The sequence below is a fragment of the Physcomitrium patens genome, chromosome 2, assembly GCF_059467195.1.
Source record: "Physcomitrium patens ecotype Gransden chromosome 2, ASM5946719v1, whole genome shotgun sequence".
Lineage (NCBI taxonomy): Eukaryota > Viridiplantae > Streptophyta > Bryopsida > Funariales > Funariaceae > Physcomitrium > Physcomitrium patens.
Window position 1 is genome coordinate 20889814 of NC_143411.1, and position 22375 is coordinate 20912188.

The 22375-nt window shown below is 36.3% G+C and overlaps 3 protein-coding genes across 5 annotated transcripts; 2 read left to right on the plus strand and 1 right to left on the minus strand.

Annotated features, from left to right (window-relative positions):
- Positions 1–5012, plus strand: LOC112293771 (flap endonuclease 1-B). Its single transcript, XM_024543590.3, has 17 exons — positions 1–368; positions 538–654; positions 852–910; positions 1168–1227; positions 1374–1427; positions 1570–1618; positions 1806–1853; positions 2024–2089; positions 2193–2243; positions 2642–2761; positions 2965–3049; positions 3191–3272; positions 3392–3506; positions 3666–3722; positions 3805–3851; positions 4039–4090; positions 4292–5012. The coding sequence occupies exons 1-17, from the start codon at positions 357–359 to the stop codon at positions 4400–4402; spliced, it is 1185 nt and encodes a 394-aa protein (XP_024399358.1). The 5' UTR covers positions 1–356; the 3' UTR covers positions 4403–5012.
- A 3301-nt stretch (positions 5013–8313) lies between these two features.
- LOC112278903 (ras-related protein RABH1e) lies at positions 8314–11208 on the plus strand. 3 transcript variants are annotated; one of them, XM_024512796.3, is made up of 8 exons: positions 8422–8626; positions 9071–9156; positions 9281–9336; positions 9513–9583; positions 9790–9878; positions 10082–10193; positions 10346–10436; positions 10640–11208. In XM_024512796.3, the coding sequence occupies exons 2-8, from the start codon at positions 9072–9074 to the stop codon at positions 10775–10777; spliced, it is 642 nt and encodes a 213-aa protein (XP_024368564.1). In that variant the 5' UTR covers positions 8422–8626; position 9071; the 3' UTR covers positions 10778–11208. The 3 variants fall into 3 exon arrangements, with proteins under 3 accessions (XP_024368562.1, XP_024368564.1, XP_024368563.1); XM_024512795.3 differs by having other exon boundaries at positions 8430–8922; XM_024512794.3 differs by having other exon boundaries at positions 8314–9156.
- Positions 11209–11226: 18 nt separating this feature from the next.
- LOC141045079 (uncharacterized) lies at positions 11227–13196 on the minus strand. The gene is made up of 2 exons (XM_090248297.1): positions 11604–13196; positions 11227–11382 (listed from the first exon to the last, which is right to left on the minus strand). The coding sequence occupies exons 1-2, from the start codon at positions 12550–12552 to the stop codon at positions 11357–11359; spliced, it is 975 nt and encodes a 324-aa protein (XP_090104423.1). The 5' UTR covers positions 12553–13196; the 3' UTR covers positions 11227–11356.
- Positions 13197–22375: the final 9179 nt, after the last annotated feature.

A 22375-nucleotide genomic window follows, 5' to 3' on the forward strand; every position in this document is an offset into this window, starting at 1 on the left:
TAGAGCCCGCGTCAGGCCCGCTTCCTTGCTACGCCTGTGCTCCCTTATGCTGCTTTCTTTTTGGTGCTTAGTTTTCTGTTCTGCTGCCTGCCTGCCAAGCTTCTCTCTGAAGTTTCAGGCTGTCTGCAGATACCAGTAAACCAGTCAAGTAGTTAGTGTACTTCTTCCTTCGCCTGAGCTTTCGTTGGATGTCATCTTTTGTTCTGTTTTGAAGCCCGTGAAGCCCTAACAACGGAGAAGCTGGGAAAGGAGAGCACAAATTAGCGAGAGCAAGGGAGAAGACTTACACTGGTCCTGAATCGTGCTGAATATATCTGCTGTCTTCGCACTGCCCAAGGTTGTTGTAGCTAGGAGTCATGGGGATTAAGGTGAGGAGATCTAGTCTGCGTTGCTCGCTTTTTGTTGCGATTCCGTGGCTTTTTGTTTCACCTCGCCTTCTTTTTACCCTTCCTCCAGGTTGATTTTTTAAGTGAGTTAGGCATGTAAGGATGGAGTCGTATGATACAGAGTTTTTTTAATGTAGAATTCTGTTTACAGGGGTTGACGAAGCTGCTAGCGGACAATGCACCTGATTCGATGAAAGAGCAAAAATTTGAGAGCTACTTTGGTCGAAAAATAGCTATCGATGCCAGCATGAGCATCTACTCATTTCTTGTAAGTTTTATGAAGTCTTTATTGAATGGCGCAATCCCTCTTACAGCTTCTAATTGCATAAGCGTAATAATTGCCCGGATTGGTCGCAGGTTGTGTTTTCAAACGATTCGCGTTCCGTCTATCGTGTATCGTGTCCCTCTTCCTTCGTAATGATTTATTGCAAAGTACTACATTGATTTGATGCTGTTCTTCTGCAGGTAGTCGTGGGACGAACTGGGACCGATATGCTTACAAATGACGCTGGAGAAGTGACGAGGTGGAATGTGGAGCTGATTTTAGTCTTTCTTTCTGAGTAGATAATAAACTACTCGTGACTGAATTGACATCTGTATAGAGATTCTATCCTTGCATCGTTTCGCCTTTCATGCGATGGAACCCATTTCTGCTTGAGCCGTGAATGCGTATTTTTAGCGAATCTAATTGCAGAATTTAGCCTGAGTTTCGATAGATTGTTTGAATAACGCGCATGGCAGAAACATAACCTTCGTTCTTGTCCGTTGTGCTTCTCTGCAGTCATTTAATCGGCATGTTCAATCGAACGATTCGAGTGTTGGAGGCCGGTTTAAAGCCCGTGTACGTGCTGTTCTGCAAGCATGCCTCGTCCTGCTCTGCGGCGCCTGTATATCGCATTGTCGTCCGTTCCTTGTCTACAATGTTTAATTCCGAAGGTTGATAGTCTGTATGTGGAGTGGCAACTCACTGTATCTAACTGTTTGCAGTTATGTTTTCGATGGGAAGCCTCCGGAAATGAAGGGAGGGGAGCTTGCTAAGCGGTAAATGTTTGCATTTGGTTCTTAAAATTTATTCAGTTATCATGATTATTATCTGTAGTTCAGTTGATTTGGTGTAAAATTGTTCTTGTGTGACATGCTTGTTGAAGAAGGCTTGTTGAATATGTTTCTTCTCGAGTTACAGACTAGCAAGGCGTGAGGAGGCCGTTGAAAGTCTGGCTACAGCCAAGTTGGTATCGCGTCTGAACATCACTTGATCTTTGTTTTCTTTTTTCTTTTTCTATTATTGGTGTTGAGTTATTACGTGAAGCAAACCTTTTTCTTTTTCTCTCAATTCATATATTAATTAACTTTACCTTGATGCTTGAATTGCTGACATGAGATGCCTAAATGAAGGAATATGCATGTTGAATGCCCCAGGAAGGAAATGAGGCTGATATGGAGAAATACAGTAAAAGGACTGTGAAGGTACGTTGTTCCTGTAATCCAAAGATCTGTTCAATTTCTTTAGGTTGCAATCATGTCTTTGATAACTTTAATTTCCTCTCAATCACACAAATTGGTGTGATTGTTCATCTTTTGTACATAGTGAGCCAAGATGAGGTGAAGGTGGTAGTGACATGATTACTATTGAACAGGTTACCAAACAACACAACGAAGATTGTCGCAAGCTGCTACGACTTATGGGCGTTCCTGTTGTTGAGGTACGAGTTACAAGTTAGGGTTGAGGTTCAGAATGTCTGTTTTAATTTCAGGGCAACGGTTTACTTCTTAGCTTTCAACTTAAGTCCGGTTTGTTCTGTTCAGGCTCCATCTGAGGCTGAAGCCGAGTGCGCATCACTGTGCAAGACAGGCAAGGTAAATCGCCCTCTCATCCTTATACCAGTATGCCAATCATGTATCTCGTGAAGTGTTATAGCTCACTTTTCTTCAGAAATTATGCTACTTTTTTGAGGAACTTAAAATGTTCGATGCAGCTTCAACTTGCCACAACATCCTCCACAACTCAACATGTTGGGTGGGTTGATGATTAAGCCAAATACAACAGATCGACATGCATCATATTTCAAAATATTTGAACGACGTTTCATCTCATAGCTATATACTTATTGCACAGCAGTATTATGACTGACTTTTGTATTAGTTAATCTGTTTCGTATTCACTTAAGCAGCAAGCCATCTCTTTTGCCGTTCGATGTACCACCTACATGTCTTTCTAAATGTTGGTACTTTTGAATGTCATTTTGTTATTTTAGGTTTATGCAGTAGCATCAGAAGATATGGATTCTCTCACATTTGGATCAACTCGATTTTTACGCCATTTGATGGAACCGGTCTCTCGGAAATTACCTGTCATGGAGTTTGATATGAATAAGGTACTTGTCTGTTTGACAATGATCTTAAGCGTGCTGTAACCATGGGTTACATCTTCGTGCTATAGGATAGAATGGCTGGATGTTTGGTCACTGCTTGAGCTGCGACAACTCATTTCAAACTAAAGTACTCAATGCTTATGTAACACATACGTGCGGAAAACGTATCAAAATTCCCTGGGTAATCTGTATTTCCTGGCTTTCAGGTTTTGGAAGGGTTGAGTCTCACTATGGATCAATTTGTAGACTTGTGCATATTATGTGGGTGCGATTACATTGACACAATCCGAGGTAACCGATTGAACCTTAGTGTCTGCTCCTACTACGTTAATTTTTCTGACTACCATTTTTATTGATAGAATGAAATGATAACGAGTGAGTACTTATATCGTGCTTTGCCTCATCTTTGCTCTTCGTAATCGAACTTGACAGGTATTGGGGCGCAAACTGCACTGAAATTAATCCGACAACATGGTTCTTTGGAGAAAATTCTGGAAAATTTGAACAAAGACAGGTACTTTCATCGCATTCCGATGCTTTCTTCCTTACATTAGTGAAATTTCAAGAGTAGGATCTTTCCTGTCTCCTATTCCCTTCCCGAATGTTTTATTTATTGATGTCATTCAATGACAGATATCAAATACCAGATCCATGGCCTTATGAGGAAGCGCGTCGTCTTTTCAAAGAGCCTTTAGTTACTCAAGCTGAGGATGTCCCAGACTTCAAGTGGACTGCACCAGATGCAGAGGTTGTTCTTTGCAATTTCATATGATATACTCCTTTATCTGCTACTACCTTCTATGTTCTAGGCGAAATTGAGCCAAGTATGCTTCCGTTTTTTTTGGGCTTTTCGTATAAGCTTTAATCTTCATAAAGCTGACATCTTTAGGCTTCAATGTTTTGGTAGGGCCTTATTAAATTTCTTGTTGAAGAAAACGGCTTCAACCACGATCGAGTGCAGACGGTAAGCCTGTTTCAAACACTCCCAGAATTTGAGTGAAAACATTATTCACCTGAACATGACTTACGTTTTCTGGTTTATGCAGGCAATTAAAAAGATCCAGTTGGCAAAGAACAAGTCGTCACAAGGAAGGTTTGTAAACTGTTTATGCAGACTATGAGTTTTCACGGTACATTGTGGAAGAATTAACGAATTACTCACCCTATTTTATGGGAGTTGTTGCAATTCAGACCTCCTATTTGAGGTCAATCCAGATTGGCTATGTTTTATTTCTTGTTTCCTGCGTACGAAGTCTGTCTATTGATCGCACTCTGTGCAGGCTGGAGAGTTTCTTCGGTGGTGTAGTCAACAACTCTTCAAACAAGAGAAAGGTATGTTTTCATTTAGTATTACTGATTATTATTAGTTTATCAACAGAAGGGGTGCAATATTCTATGCATCACACTAGATTTGAAATGCCGTTTTTTAAACTAAATTGACCAACAATCGAACTTCGAAAGCTCTGCTGGACGGGCTGTAGCGTGTGACAGTGATCCTCTTGTGCTTATTACTTTGTGTTCGAGTTATTACAGGAGGCCCCTGCTGCGAAAGCTCCTGCTGGAAAGCAGGCTAAAGGCGCATCTGGGAAGCAAGTTATAGCTGCTCCTAAGAAAGGTTCTGCAAAGGGGACCAAAAAGAAATAATCTATATCGAATTTCCAGAACCACAGAATTTCCTTCGCTCTTGTGAAAAGCAGTGCAATATATCACGAAAAATGGTAGGAGAGTCCGTATGGTGGAACAGCTTCATCCTACATTGCAGCTCCAACACTCCCCTACTTGTAGATGCTATTTCGAGGATTCCTTAGGGTTGGAGCTCAAGATATGACTTCATTGCCCGAGTTGGGGGCTTTGGATTGGCCGTTACTTTTCCGAGGAGATCTTCAGGGTTAAACATTTCCGTCTCCGGCAATCAGACGCTGTTTGTAGCGTCAATGAATGCCTTGTTGTTGATGTGAGGTTGACTTGGAGATTTAGCACGTCGCGAAACAACACTTCTGCAGCTGAGGTAGACTGCACTAATTCGCAACTGGAGGACTCTTGGGTCGACTTCAAGTGCTGCGTTTGAAACTCTGATGTTCCAGCACTTTTTAGCACCTAAACCTTCCATCCCTCTCTTATTTGCAATTTCTCCACAATTCAACAACAATGTTTTTCCTGAGGCACATTGGAAAGTGGGTGGAGCTGCATATAGACATTTGTATACATGTGATAATATTTCTTTTATCAATCATATTTCACTTGATTATTCTTAGATTTATTTTTTTCACGGTAAATTCTGTCAAATTTTCACCACACAAGTATTTGTGGAAAAATCTTGTGTACAATATAAACAATTTGAGAAATTCGTCATAGATATCTTCAATTCATCATAATTTTTACTATTGCCACCACTTCCTGCCATCCCCTTGTTGTCAATGCTGAATATATCCATTTCATCAATTTTGATTTAAGAAATAAGAGCATATACATATCTGATGAAAGACTTATTCTCATTATCTTTTTAATTAATTGTTAGTCTGATTAAGTGCATTTTAAAATGTAAAACATACTGGAAATTCTAATAGTATTTTTTATTGGAATAAAAAAAACTAAATAAATTTGTTGAGTGTGTGGAAGGTTGTGGTGGCAATAGCTTAAACTAATATCATGTGGTGGTGACAAAAAGTATGATGGAATTTGCAATACCTTATTTTTATGTACTATTGTGTATATAAGCCAATCAAATCATGTATTGAACATGTAGTTGGTACTGATTATTTATGATGATTTTATTCTTAAATATTAGAGATTTCCTATACATTGATAGTAGAATTTGCTTTATTTTGATAATACTTGAATCTTAAATATATATATATATATATATATACATTTTCAAAATTCAACTATTATATTCAAGATTATATATATATATATATATACACACACACATATGTTTTATTTATTTTTTGGATGATCTGTTTTGAATACACTATAATATCAAATAGACAAGTGGGACTTGAGAACAATATTTGGAAGGTACATTATCATAATTTTACATGTACGAGGTATATGTCTTGAATCTTGAATTTATTGCAAAATACTCTTACTTCTTTTAATGAATACATTGACAAAAAAAAAAAAAAAAAAAAAAAAACCAAAATTAGTCATTTGGCTTTTAAAATATTTTTCTTAATACATCAATGTTTTTTGTATAGAAAAAAAACAACTTTTTGTGAATTTGTGTAAATTATTGTGGATCAGATAAATTGACAATTGAGGATCATTATCATTTGTCTTTGATATTGAGTCTTTTTAATCAATTAACTACACTTAACTTCTAAACTAAGAACAAAGATACAGATTTTGAGAAGATACAAATATTTTAGATTAAACAACTAAAAAAATTATGTGTGATGTAATATATTTTTAAAAATTTGGTAATCACTTTTGGAGATGAATATAAACATTCCTCTAAGTTGTTGTTCGAAGACAAAATGAAGTTGTAAAATATTTAATTTGAGTGGAATAATTATGCACAAATTTGTGTCAAATTAAATATTTTACAACTTCATTTTGTTTATATAAAATAAAAATGTGTTATTAATAATCAATTCTAAAAACAATTCTAATTTCATCATGAGTTAAACCAATCACTTGAATCTTAAGTGTTTCATGTCAACATTTGTCTTGAATAATCACCATGTGTGTTAGAACACATTTTTACAACAATTTATGTTTAATATTATATATTTTATAAAACACAACAAGATATTTTGGATACTTTTTTTGAATACTACTAACTTGTATCAAAAGAGAAAGATAGTACATTTAGTTAATACTGAATCATCTTCTTGCAAATGAAGCAAATACATATTTGCATAATTAAGCCAATAATTGTAATTGACTTCATATCGATTTATGCATTTTGATTAGAAGTGTTCATAGATCCTCTTGTTTTTCACATTAAAAAAAACCTATGTGATAATATCACTAGATTAAAATTTGAAATCAAACTTCTCTATTTAAGTAGGTTTTAAAATGTTTCATAAAATTAAATACCATTATATGCCCTTCAAGCACAATATGATCTTCCGATTACATGATATTGTAAAAATACACATTTTTAAAGTATATATAAAGATTTTTTTGATGGTTTTAAATGTAAAAAACTTTAGACATTTGTATAACCTTATGATATTTGTTCTTTAACAAAGATTTGACATCATTGACAATGTAAATTTTTTTAGTATTTTTTATTAATTATAAAATAATTGTGGTAATTTGTTTCAATAGATGTTCTTACAAATCTTTATATTTTAGATTTTTTTGTAACTAATTTCTTATAATGGTAATTATCTAATAAAAATGATACTTTTTGTGTCTTACACAAAAGCTATAATTGGTAAAATAACATCCAAGTTTATTCAATATTATCTATGAATATTATGGACTTCCAATTGACAGAATATTTATTGAATAATTCTAAATTTTATCACAGTTTTAGAGGACATCCTTCACAATATTGAAAGGAAATACCAAGTTGTTTTTTCATTCTTTCCTTCAAATTGATGGACAAATCAAATATATAAATTGAACTTTTGAGCAATATTTGCAATAGAAACCATATGTAAGGTTTATAAGCAAGTTCTTTTAAGTTATTTGCCAATGTTAACCTTATTTCTTAAAAGCCAAAATTTCTTAAAATTTTACCTTATAGAAATCTTCTATACATAAATATATTTAGATATTGTAGTAAATAATAAACTATTATATTTTATTTCGTAATATTTGATAACTATATTAAATATTAAAAAGTATTAAATAAAAAATAGATAAGTTAGATTTGCAATCTCATAAAATACATAATAATTAAAAAAAAACTAAAAAAGAAAAAAATGATATATATTAAATATGAAAAAAAAAATGTTACATACATATATAGAGGTAAATTTATCTCTGAGAAGATAAATTGAAGATACAAATAAGCATCCTTTTAGCAAAGGACTGCTTACACTTTGTATCAAGTTCCAATTTAAATGAAGCTCATATAGAATCAAGTTTGAAATTTTATGCAAGTTTTGTGGATTTTGCATGCTTAAAAAGGGAGCTTTTGGTGGATATGAATAATTTTAGCTCTATCTAAATTCAAAATTGTACCTTATAAGAATCCATCTAAATTTTTTATATATTTTCAAAATAACATGTTAAGATTACTTTTTTGTGATATGAGGTCACCTAGTGTGGAACAATAAAATCAGTGTATTTAATGACTGGCTCTAAAAGCCACAAGTGGTTAGAAGTATGTCATAAAAATCCTTTTCACACTTGAGGGCGAGACCACGCGGACGACCACTTATCAGGCACGCAAAGCTTGGCAGAGTGGTCATCGATGACCACACAGTCACCCGTTCAATGCAGCCTCGTACAGGATCTATAACCACGTGTGCCTTGTTCACACCGGAGTAGAGTTCATCAAAGAAGCCCACGTGGAGAGTCCTTAGATGAGGTAAATACAATGACTTTCATACCGTGTTTATACCATGGAGATACCTATTTTATATTGACACCCGGTTACAGGGAGTGCGACTTCTCGTCTGCCAGTCGAGGACGACGACGACGAAGTTTGTGGGCCTATGAATTCAGTGTTGAATGAGGAAGGTCGAGATCCCTGAGCGTCTTACCGATTGTCGTTGCTGTGCATGTCGAGGTTCGAGATCGAATGATTGGGAGCTTTTTATTGACAGTTTTTATTTCAATTCCAGAATTACACAGTGGCTGTTCCAAGTTTAAGCTCATCCGTGTTCCTCGTAGCTTCTCCTGCTCGGTGGTGTTAGTTCCTAAGCTTTCAACCCTAGCGGGGTTGGGGGGGTTGGTTTAAGTTTCCGGGTATGATTCTCGCGCGTTTTGGTTTGCCGTGGTTTGAGGATTACGGTGGTTGTCAAGTTGACTGATCGCGGGATTCTTGACATAGGTTTGTCGACTTTTTTTTTGGAGTTGGGTCCTGGACTGCTCGATTTGGTCTAGTCTCTTGTTTTGTGTTGTAACCGCGGATCGTGTTCTGAGGGGTTCTGGTACTTATGGGAGAACGGAGGGGGAAATACTGAGTGGCTTCAGAGTTTTTTGAAATAGTCTTAACCCTAAGCGACAGCGCCTCGGCAATCAAAACTTGGGTGACAGATTTGGTATGAAGCACGAATTCTTGTTTGAGAATGTGGCGGAGAGAAGCTAGTAATATTATTTTGTAGAATTGAGAAGCAGGATATTGCAAGGTCTGAAGCAAGGAGTCCGGTTTGAGGCACAGGAAGAGATCTGACATAGCTGGATAGGCAGGATGGGTACCATGGGTATGGGGCAAACCACCACAGTGTCGCCACTTGCCAAGTATAAGCTAGTGTTCTTGGGGGATCAATCAGTGGGTAAGTTCGATCTTTTTTCCGCTGAGATGATTTTCTTCAAAAACTGTAAACACCACATTTTTTCTTTCTCCCCAACACCCAAATATACTTCGAGAACTGATCCAGAAGTCGTGGAGTTTGCCAGGAAAAACAAGTATTATCACGCGATTTATGTATGACAAGTTCGACAACACGTACCAGGTGAATTAATTTTTAATAACTTTCTTCTCTGTGCAAATGTAACTTTGCTGCAAGCTCTGTATGGTTTCATGGGCTAGTTTCTCAGCGAATCTAGAGGAGAGTCATTAGCGGTTTTGAGTCCTTCATGCATCATACTTGTTCTTAATGCTCTGTTTGTACTTCATTCGTTTCGGCAGGCAACTATTGGAATTGACTTTCTCTCCAAGACCATGTACCTTGAGGATCGCACTGTGCGACTACAGCTCTGGTAAGTACGTTCAGAATGGGTTTGGTTACTTGCTCATATAAACAGAAATTTTCTGCACTTGAGGGTATGGGTGTACTTCCCTTTTTCGCTCTACGAAATCTGTTACAGTACTCCTTGTGATAATGGTTATCTTTTTTGCACATGACATTGCCTTGTGGAAATTCCCATTGAATTTCATCAGAAAATGGGACTGTTATGAAATGTAGGGACACAGCTGGACAAGAGAGGTTCAGGAGTTTAATTCCCAGCTACATTCGAGACTCGTCTGTGGCAGTAGTTGTTTACGATGTTTCGAGTAAGTATATATATAAGGCATTGTAAGGAGTTTCGTTCTTCACCTAGCTGTGCTGTGGTCACTGTATTCGCGTGTTAATAGTTGCATTGACATAACAAGAGAAAAGAGAGTGAGGGATTTATTTCGTGGGTTTGCATGGTACATCAACTCTGAAGTATAACTCAGCAGGTGATAGCGTTGCTGATACAAAATGCCTTGGACAGATCGGCAGTCGTTTCTGAACACAGCTCGATGGGTTGAAGAAGTCCGGACCGAGCGTGGAAGTGATGTTATCATAATGCTTGTTGGCAATAAGACTGATCTTGTCGATAAACGGTGAATATCTAATGCTGTTTCTATTTATCAGGAGTAGTTAATGATTCTTTTGGTCTTGTGATCATTTGTATGTGTGGTCCACTTAAATGGATAATGGCATCGTGCCTTGCAAGGAGGTTTATTGTTAATTTTTTCTTTTGATGTGTTTTTAGTCAAGTATCGATTGAAGAAGGTGACGCCAAAGCTAAGGAATTTGGAGTCATGTTTATTGAGACGAGTTCAAAAGCTGGCTTTAACATCAAGGTTCGGCCCTTGAGGTTGCATTCATTCTGGTTTATTAGAGTGATGTTTTACTGGTTGCTTCATATCTAGAGGAAATATCAATCACTGTTTAGAGGACGCACTTGCATACGTTTTGATACTTATTAGGTTTTCGTAGCGCTCATTATATATAGCTTTAAAAGTGCAACCATACCATACAGCTCATATAATACTATATCGTGCAGGCACTGTTTCGAAAAATTGCTGCAGCATTACCTGGTATGGAGGCTTTGTCATCTCACAAGGATGATCTTGTTGATGTCAATCTCAAGCCAACAACAAACCCACAGGCGGAGGGTAAAGCAGGAGGCTGTGCATGTTGATTGAATTGAAGGAGCGGGCATTCACTTCCTTCTACTTTCTTCACAAAGTTTTGGATGCTTTACTTTTATAGACGTGATCTTGCATTATTCAGAAACTTCGTTAAGGGCACTGGAAGTATGAACGCTGCGAAAATGTCCAGATTCGGGGACGTGGGGCTGGTGTGAAATGCTCGTTTGGGCGAGAGTTGATCATTAAGATATCCGTGTTGAACGAGTTTCATGTCTCTTGATAGATGTTAGGGCTAGGTGAGTAAGTGGACAGAGATAGGTATATTGAGTGCAAGAGCTTTGAGCTTACAATGAGTCGAGCCGCGCGGGTGGATATCTGATGATTTCCTGCTTGCAGCGTTTAGAATCAAATAGTTTTTTCTGTAATGTGTTATGTATGCTGTGTTTTGCGGCAATTGCCTTTCTACATTCTTATTCTCGATGAGGATCTTTCATTGCAGTTGTATGTAAACAGATTTGAATTCACTCCTATTACTTCAATCATTTCATTTTAATTCTTACATTGAAAGTAAAGGTATGCAACCTGCCATTGATAAACCCCTTGATCCTTGCAGTGCTTTGTGAGAACATCTAGCACCATGCGCAAGTACGTGAATCTGTGGAGCAAGTGGAACGAATTTACTCATGTACCGTCTTAGTTTAGTCTTGAGAGCTTTAACTTCCGACAAAGCAAATCACAAGGAGACTAATTCGGAAATCTTTATGATGGTTATAACTCCCTATGGTTTGTCGGGACTACTTTACATCTGCTGTACATGCGAGAATCTTTTCATAGAATAACAGTAAGAATCCCAATCTAGGTCATCATTGTCGGTACCGTTAAGAATAGAGTCCCAAACATGCTCCATAACCCACTCAGGCTTGTCGGTATAACAGGATCTGTCATCAAGCCACAAGCCTTGCTTATCAAGCCTCCAAGCACAGTCGATGCAATCCGGTGAGCGGACCCAATTGTTCACCTCCGGCTGTGGACTCCATATCTGAACACCTCCCCGCCGCAGCTCGGTGCCCAAAACCTCAAAACTACACGTCCACGTGAAATATGTGGAATCCACGTCCACCACCGGATCAATTTCATACTCCCATCTTGGCCTTTGGCCACCCTCGTCGATCCCCTGCAAATAATAAGTTTCGCTCACTACATCACACTGAATCTTCACTGTATGCTTCAGATAGTTCGTCACGGAGAATCTGGAGGGGGTTGTTGGGACGTAGAACATAGGATTGTCTTCTCGCCATGGGTATTTCAACACCAATATGTCCTTTAACTTCTCAGGATCCCACTGCTGTACGTAGATCCCATCGTCTTGTATTGTCCAGACACAGATAGGTTTCCCAATGCTGTTGCGAGTGTCACAGCGAGGGCACGGAGAATTCGCCACCGGTTTGTTGCCCGGCATGATAGAGCGCGACTTCTCCCAGAGGCACGCGTCCTTGATCAGCCATCGCTCGTCGCAGTTCCATTTGCGCAAGGAGCTCCGGAATGTGCAGTAGAGCGGATCTTCCGAGGTGGGTGCGAAATTGATGCTCCAATGCTCGAAGGGCTTCAATGTGCTTCGGGGGGTTCTAAAGATTTCGGCTACTTCACTTCCTCCATCCGCCTGCTGGCAACGAATGTCCACGGGCAACGACGCGTTTGTGAGGATCACAATCGGAGCCCCGGACTCTAGGTACTGGGCTGGAGTCTTGCTTTTCTCCTTCGCCTGGACAATGAAAACTAATGAAAGGGATAAAAGGCACAGCAAGACTGCGAGTAGTGTATGCATTGTGATGGCATTCGCCCGTGGCTTGAGCTCCCACGAATGATGCAACGCGATGAGATGTGGACCAGCGCCATCGACTCGTATCGGGCATGGAAGAGGAGCTGAAGTTGAAGCAGCTCCTCCATGGAGAACGGAGATAACGAGACCAGTACTGCTAAACTGGGTGTTTTGTGGATGCAATCAGGGCTGCTAAGTTTGGGAAGAAGCCTTGAGGGATCTCTCAACCATGGAAGCAAACGCAGTTGCGCCTCGTGCAATCCGCTTGCGACTGACCCACCTCCCGGAATGCGGATTCCATGCGACATCTTCCAGCTCATGGGGACAAAATCTTGAAACCCTAAAACTGGCTGCTTGGGATCTCTCAGGGGATTTGATTATCCAAATCTCGTGGCTATCCAACTCCAATACTCCAGAAGGGGAACACATACAATTCTTATCATCTTTATTTCATTGATTTATTACTATGGTTGTACCACTACACGTCCATGTGTTATAAGAATAAATAAGATGAATGAAAGACATGGACTATAACTTTATATAGATAGATACAGACACATTCATATGGATAAAACGTGATAATTTATGCAGTTAATAGTAACTTGTAGACTGGCTGATTGTTCTATAAATCAAGTATGAGAATTGGTACCAATATATAACTCTAAACTTCAAACTGTAATGATTTTATTTTCATAAGTAACAACAGCTGTACTATTTATTTGTTTTATGGTACTTTATACAATTGTATACTACAAAAATTAGAGAGTATCTGAAAATTGATGGCTTGGAAATTCATTGGAAGAATGAGGCATCTTACTAATCAATCCTACTATTATAATTTGAGTGAGGCTACAAGCACACCCTAACTTGCTATAAGCACACCTAATATTCCTACATGCACAACCAAAACACGTAGAGGATTGTGATTAGTGCGCTTAATTGCAACTCTCTTGGTTTAAAGAGGAAACTGTTCATTAAGAGATTACTACAAATTTTTGAGCTTGGTGGTGTATATTTTGACATTGATCAGAGCTAATGGTGGAGAATTGTTGCCTGCAGCAAAGGACCGGGAATTGTTTAAGCATGTATCCTTGAGTGCATAAATGTATCGTTTCTCTGGAGGGAATGTCATAAGAGTTTTCTAGAAAAAAAACAACAGTGTTCAATCAAAGAGAGAGATCCAAAAAAAATACATACATATGCCCTATTGAAGTAAGTAAGTAAGAATAAAATAAGTCATGTAGTATAAGGTATTACCTTAGGTAAGTTGCTAATGGTCAAATGATTGACTCTTGGTATATGGAAAGGGCATCCTATGGATATAGGACGAGATCAAGGACCAAGAGTCAAAGTCAAGAGGATAAAGTATGAAGTAGGGAATATCCAAAGACTAAGTAAGAGTAATTAGTGTTTGACATAGGATATCCTTTTGGTTAGTAAGATGCCAAAGAATCCTAGGACCTAAAAGTCAAAGAGTGGAAGTTGACTTGTAGAACAACAACCACAACCTATAAGTATTAGGTGTTGGAAGTGAGAGACATCTTACTCCATACTTTTTTTGTATGCAACCTTGCTGATGCTATGTATTGTGACTTCAAAGATCAATTTCTTTAATAGGTTATGGACCCACTCACCTTTAGTTATGAGTTTTGAAGTTCTTTGAAGTATTTGTTGTTATGAAGAGTAGATTTCATGATTGTTGCTGATGTTATGGTTTGATATCTTTTAAATCTCCTTTTTCATCTAGTTGTTGATGTAGTTTTTGCTTTTACTTGTTGTTAAGTACATTCATGGTCTTTGAGATTGTTATATACTTTAGAATGTTGTTCTAGAGCACTAGTAGTATGTTTCTTTGCTAACCTACATCATTGGTATACTAACATTGAACTTTCATATGCTTAAGTTCTTAATTGATCTTCTTACAATGAATAAAGGTGTTATGAGAGATTAGAGGTGATAAAAAAGTGGCAAAGCTTGTAAGAGAGGTTAAGATAGTGTATAAGACTTGTGAGAAGTCTTATAAGTAAAGTTGAGAGCGATCAAAGAGTGAAATCACTAGTTTACTCACAACGAGGGCATTTTGGGATTCTAAGGCAGCAACACCTTTTTGTTGATTTTTAGAGTTCTATCTTCTCTTTTCTTGATTTTCTTTGATACACCTCTTCTTTAGACATGGCTTCAAGTGAGGGTGAGGGTTTGAGAGTGATTGAGAAGTTTAGAGGTGACAACTTCTACCATTGGAAGAAGAAAATGGAACTTTTATTGGCTTCATTGGATCTTTGGGACATTATTGATGAAAGTGAAGAACCTCATATTGATGATGTTAATGTCAAGGTGAAGAAGGACTACAAACGACGTAAAAAGAAGGCTTTTGGCATGATTGCAAAAAATCTTGATGATACCAACTTTTCACATGTAATTGCTTGTAATGGACCACTAGAAGCATGGAAGATTTTTTGCAACATCTATGAGGGTAGAAATCTTGCTAATATTCCTTGGACAAGGACAAAGTTCTTAATAATAAAGATAGAAGAAAGAGATGATCTCATGGATCATATCAACAAGATAAAAGTACTTGCAAACCAACAAGCAGTTGTTGATATGCCGGTTGATGATAGAAAAATTATGTTGACATTACTCATGAGCCTTCTCGAGTCCTACAACTACCTCATTGTGGCATTAGAATCTATCAACATGAAGGAGCTTACCATGAATTATGTCACATTAAAACTCATATATGAAGTAACTAAGAGGAAAAAAAAAGAGCTTCAAAGTGATGATTTGACTCTATTCTCAAGACAAGAAAAAGGTAGCTTTCTACACCAATATGATAATTTAAAAAATAACATAAGAAATTACTATATTTATAGAAAATCAGGTCATTTTATTTGGAATTACTACAAGGTTAAGAGAAGAGATAGGAAAAATACAAATAATGCTAGTGTTAATTTTGGTGGAGATGATTATACTTTTATGGCAAGTAAAGGAGCCTCCATGGCTACCATGTCTAAGTGGATTATAGATTCGGATGCTATTAAGTACATGATACTATATAAGTATTCCTTTGACTTTTATGAAGTAATTCCACCAACAAAAGTATGGTTGGAAGATAATGGCATGATGCAAGCCATTGGAATTAGCTCTATTGTAGTGGAGATTGTAGTGAAGGACCAAATCAAGAGGAAAAAATTGAAGGAAGTCTTACATGTACCAAAGATGAAGAAGAATTTTTTTTGGTAAGCAAACTTATATTACATGGTTATAAAGTTCAATTTGACATGGATAGGTGTTTTTTGAAGACATTGAGTGGACAACATATTGCCAAAGGCCTTAGAGATGGCAACCTCTACTTTATCAATTATAAAAAAGGTGAATGGAGTTGAAGTGGTGACATGTGCTGATTTTTCTTAAAATGAAGATAAGTTTGGCATTTGGCATCAACGACTTGGTTATTTGAATGCCAAAAGCATGAAAGAGCTTCAATCTATGGTAAAAGGCTTGGATCTTGGTCAAATTAGCCACAATGCTATGACACTTGCTTGTAAAGATTATATTCAAGGCAAATAATAAATGGTTTCATTTCCAAGTCGAATTGCAATATGTGCAAGCAAATTATAAGAGATGATTCATTCTGATGTTTGTGGACCAATGAAGATACTATCAATTGAAAGAGCAAGGTACTTTGTCATATTTATTGATGATTTTTAAAAAAAGGTGTGGATATACATCATTAAAATCAAGAATGAGTGTTTCTCAAGGTTTAAAGAATTTAAGATACTTGTAGAGAAGCAATGTAAGTGCAAGATGGAAGTATTATGCATAGACAATGGAGGTGAGTATATATCAAAGTATATTGATGAATTTTTGAGAAATCAAGGCATTGCAAGACATACCTCTATTCCTTACACTCGATAACAAAATAGAATTGCTAAAAGAGCAAATCACACCATTGTAGAGATGATAAGGAATATGCTTTATGTACAAAACCTTCAGTATAAATATTGGGCAGAAGCTATGGTCAATGCAATATATACAAGGAATAGATGTCCAACAAGTGCACTCACATTAATGACTCCACAAGAAGCTTGGAGTCGCAAAAAATCTTATGTTTTACTTTGAGATGTGTCTAAGTCGGAATAACAGTGTATTTGTAGACATATCTTTAAATCCAACAATGAAAGAAGAAGAAAATGATAGTGAAGGTGGTAGAATCATCAAATGAAGAATCAAAGAAGGTAGATCATGAGGTGCTTACAATTGCTTAAACCAGCAATGAAGACAATCAAGATGTTGAAGATGATGATGGTGATGAGGAATACCAACCTTTAAGTATGAAGAGACAAGTTTTAAGAGAAAAGAAGATTGCAAGAGCTATTGGAGAATATGAAGGTGAATCTTCATAAAGAAAAAAGAGATATCCTTTAAGAGATTGAAAATGATTTGGTGTATAGTAGAAGAACCTCATCTTTCCTCAAGTAAGTAAAGAATATACTAATGTTGCACTCTTTGTTGATCTATTGAGTTTGTATGATGCAATAAAGTCCATAGATGCTATGAAGTAGAAGAATGCCATGAAAGAAGAATATAAATCACTCATAGAAAATGGAACATGGAAATTGACTCAACTTCTATCAAATTGATCTTTAAATGGTTGTAAGTGGGTATTTAGAACCAAAAGGGTTGCAATGGATAATGTTGTGAGATACAAGGTTAGGTTGGTTACCAAAAGATAGTCACAATTTTTTAGAGTCGATTTCAATAAGATATTTATTGCCATGGCCAAATTCACCACCATTAGAACCATTGTAGTAATTGGGACAGTAATGGACTTAGAGATGCATCAAATGGATGTAAAGACGTCTTTCTTGAATGAAAAGTTAGAAGAAGATACCTACATAGATCAACCTCATAGATTTGTTGAAGATGGCAAACAAGACCTTATTTGTAAGTTGTAGAAATCCTTATATGGGCTTGTAGAGTAGGCAAATAAACTTTGTAGTAAGTTACTGGTTGGTTATTAGTAACCTTGAGAATTAGACTGATGGTTAGGCAGTTTAGTTGGTAACAATAGGTTGTTAGTGGAATAAATGGTTAAGAATTCAAAGGGTCATAATCTTTGGAATTCGCTGGCCGATAGATCATCTTTTTGGTAAGATAAAGAGGTTGGAGAAAGAGAGATCGGAGTCAGATTGTGAGAGTCATAAGCCAAGGGGCCAGACTGTGATAGTCGTAAGCCGGAGCAAGCTTGATGCTATTTCTTTTTGTTTCTTTGTTATTGACGAGTAATGGATAGTTTTTGAATACTAAGAAGTTAGTCTAGAGTGCCAAACTGTGATAGACATAAGCCAAGATATTGAATTTTGTGTGATGAATTGAGAAACTGAATATAATAGATAAGCTGGAGATTAATAATTGATATATATATATATATATATATATATATATATATATATATATATATATATATATATATATATATATATATAAACTACAAAGAGAGTAAGTGGGAGATGAACAGATAAGAATATGAAAGTATTGTTGAATTGATAGTCGTAGAATGGATTATGGATTGAATTAGGATAGAAGTAGTAAGCCTTGGTGTTTTGTAGTTTGATAATTGATTTCAACTAGCCAGAGTATAGTCGATTGTGACACTAACAGATCCAATTCATATAATCAGTCTTTCTCCGTGTTCAAACCCACCTCTATTAGTTCAATTGCTTTGGTATATTGAAGCTTGAACACAACAAGAATAATATTTTGGCGCCGTTGCGAGGGAAATGATAACAATATGAAATGTTAGAAATTGATTGTATGGGAGATAGAATTATATGTTGAATGAGAACATGAAAAAAACCAGTTTTAGGGTTACAAATATGTGAGTTATAATTCAAGGCAATATTCATTTTGTAAAGAAGAATGAAAGATTATGAGTGATAATCATGAAAGGAAGGATTATCAAAGAATTAATTGACAAGCAAAAGAAAGATAGGAGCGATTATTCATAAGAAATATCCTATGGGAACGACAAAAAGGAATTGCAAGTCCAAGAAAAATTAAAGGAAGAAAAATTCAAATTCAAATAGTAAAGAGATCAGTGATACCATCAATGGCTGCAAGAGTGTAAGAAGTACCAATTGCAGTACAAATCGGAGCAATAAGAGACTGAAATAAAAGTGTAGCACCTTTATCTATTTTTAGTTGTTGGCCGGGCTTTAATCTTGATCACCATATATCTCAATTTTTGACAGCCTGCATGGCTAATAATGATAGAATTGAAGACATTTGGTTGAAATGATTACCATCAACTTTAAAAGATATAGCTTTTGAATCGTATATTCGGCAACTAGTGGATAGATTTTTCAATTGGGAGGCCTTGAGGAACACCTTCCTAATCCATTTTAGACCAATTGGATTTGAAGATTGGCTTCGAGAAAGTTTTATGAATAGCAGGATGTTTGCGAGGGAATTAGTAGAGTCCTATTATGGCCGGATCATGGATATACTTCATAAATGGGTAAATAATCAAATGCCAGATGCGTTTATATTGTCGATATTAATTATCGGTTTGCATCCACCAGAATTAAAAATATTTGTAAAAGAGGCTCGATGAGCTATGGTAGAAGCATCGTTGGCACGAGCAAAGATGTGGAAAGAATGTCATTATGACCAATTGTTAACAGTGGAAGCCACGACGATTCTAAGTTCAGGAAGCCAACAAATACAATCGGAAAATGTATCGATGGATAATTATCTACAAATGGCTGACTCCAACATAAAGAATGTTATGTTGTAAAAATCAATTAATGCTACACCACCCCAAGCAATAGTATCAATAACAATGACACCTTATTTTACATCGCTAATCTATCAACAACTGGAGTTGCTCACAAATGTGACTGTTAAAGATCCAAATGAAGCCTTGTTATTAAATCTAACAAAGAAGATGGAAGAATTGGCTGTGAATTTGGCTAAAGACAAGGAGAAATGACATAAGACTTCTAATACGAGACCCAATGTATGGTGTAATAATTGTAAGGGATAAGATCATTTTGATACGGAATGTCCATCACCTAGACAAATGAATATTCAATGTACATTTTGTGTAGGAAAGCACCCTATCCAAAACTGTTGGCATTTACAAAGGCAATAACAATTCAATAAGTAGACGTTAATACAACCAAATCAATGGGATGTTAATCAAGTACAGACTAGAAATATGGATGGTTGAAATAGTAATCGCTCAAATTGACCTAATCATGGCTTTGGGAATTTTCAAAATACTAATTATAATGTGATTTATGGAACAAAGATGCAGAACGGTGGAAATAATCAAGGAGGTAATTCCCAAACTATACCAATTCAGTAGTCCAATTCTCAACCAATAGTAACTGGTCAGCCAGGGTCATTTACTATGGCTACTTGGAATTGGTCTAGTAAATATATTCCAATGGAGACTCCGAGTGTACCTGATGGTAAGGGTTGAAAACCACTACATTGCTACCGATGCCAAAAAATTGGTCATTATGCAAGTGAATGCCCTAATCCAAGGTTTATAGACGAATATGATTCAATATGTGGAAATTACAAGGAATGGAGTCATTTTCATTATCAATACAACGTTCTATTTAATCCTAATAATCATGATTAAAAGATATAATTGACTATATAAATTATAGAAGAAAAAAAATAACAGAACATAAGAATCACCAATTCATCAGGTAGAAGTAGTCTAAGCTATCCTTACAAGAAGTCATCAAAAGAAAAAAGGACCAATTCAATATTTGAGTGATCCTGAAGCAAAGGGCCAATTGGACCCAATTACGAGGCCATCCAATCCATGTCCTGAAACAGGTCCCTTACTCAATACAAGACTTGAATCAGTTGTGCATTCCAATGAGGTATTAATTATGGAGGCTTCGATTTTGTGTCGAGCTATTCCGTTCTCTACACAGTTTTAGAAAACGTCCTTTCCATTGAAAGATCCTTTAAGAGGCATGAATTCCAAAGAACCAATATCAGCCCAATTGGGAGAACAATCTTATCTGTTGAAAGAACTGATTTTACATTCTCCGTCAAATTCAATTCTAGTAGCTTTATCAATTTCCAATATAGAAAAAACCAATTTACTTGCATTGGTATCTTGGACTGGGAAGAAAAAACAAACATTGGAAATTACCACTAATACAGAACCATATAATATTCTAAAAGATTTGGGCACCATACAATCCACGATCTCTATGAAGCAACTATTGGCGATAGCACTTGAGTGCCAAACTATCTTGAATTCCTCATTAATTCGTTACAGATTTGGAAATAAAGAAATCCGAGAAGTAAATTTGAATCCCAGTGCGGGTGCACCAATGATTGATGTCTCAATTGATGGAGTGTTATTATCGAGAGTGCAAGTAGATGGAAGATATAATATAAATCTTATGAATGCTGTTACAATGGAGGAGTTGGGTTTGGATCACTTATTGCCTACTACAATAGTTTTGAGAATGGCTGACTCTAGTCGAGTGAAACCTATGGGTATTTTACGAAGTAATGATATAGTAATTGTGGGGATTACCTACAAAATTGATTATATTGTTTTCTAATTGGGAAGCTCTATATTGTCATACCTAATTTTATTGGGACGACCGTGGTTGTATCAAGCTAAAGCTCGAAATAAATGGGACCGTGATACATTGATAATCAGAAAAGCTAATGATAGAATCGGTGCTTCAAATGTACCATGTCCAATATTATGGAGAAATTCAAGTTGTCAGTTCAAAATTCACGTCAAATTGTGAAGATGAGTCTACAAAAGAAGCAATTGGTGCACCTAATTCAATTTATGTTGATATAAGGCAAGTTGTCGAGCACACTAGAATGAAATACTAGTGCAGGGGATTAGGAGAGTACTTAGTTCCTTCAGATGTTATTGATGATTCTCATCATATGATTGCATATTGGATGAATAGACATGATGTTAATCACGTTAGTGCTATGGAATTGGAGTTGGAAAGTTCTAATGTGCTGGATTTTATGAAAGATTCTAGAATTGAGTAGAATATTATTTTAGAGACTCCTGAAATTCCACGATGTCAATCAATTAATTTAGGTACAAGGGAGGCTTTTCAAATCATTCAGATTTATGACGGTATAAAAGGCAAGGAGAAAGAAATTTGGATGGATTACTTTTTAATGCATAAAATTGCTTTTGCATGGTCGTGTGCAGATTTGAAAAGAATTCTAGCTGAAGTTTGTGAGCATCGAATTATATTAGAGGAGAATGCTACACTAATATGCCAAAGACAACATCGACTTAATCCAAAATACTCACTTATGGTAAAAGAAGAATTGCATAAACTCTTGGAGGTTGGATTTATTTATCCAATTCCTTTCAGTGAATGGATTTCACCAATTGTTATTGTATCGAAAAGGAATGGAAAATTTTGCATCTATGAAGATATTTATAAATTAAATACGGCTATCAAGAAGGATTATTTTTCTTTACCATTCATGGATAGTATATTTTATTTTGTTGCTGGACATGAATGTTATTCATTTCTTGATAGATTCTCCAATTATAATGAAGTTAAGATTACAAAAGAAGACTAGTTAAAAACTACTTTTATTACAAATTGAGGGACCTTTGCCTATAAGGTTATGCCATTTGGACTTTATAATGCAACAGCTACATTTCAAAGGATAATGATGTAAGATTATCTACAATGATACATTCTAAGATTATCTATGAATTTCAATGGAAATATTTCTAGATGATTTCTGTATATTTAATATGAGAGCTAGGCATTTAGAATGTCTAGGTCAATGTTTGCAT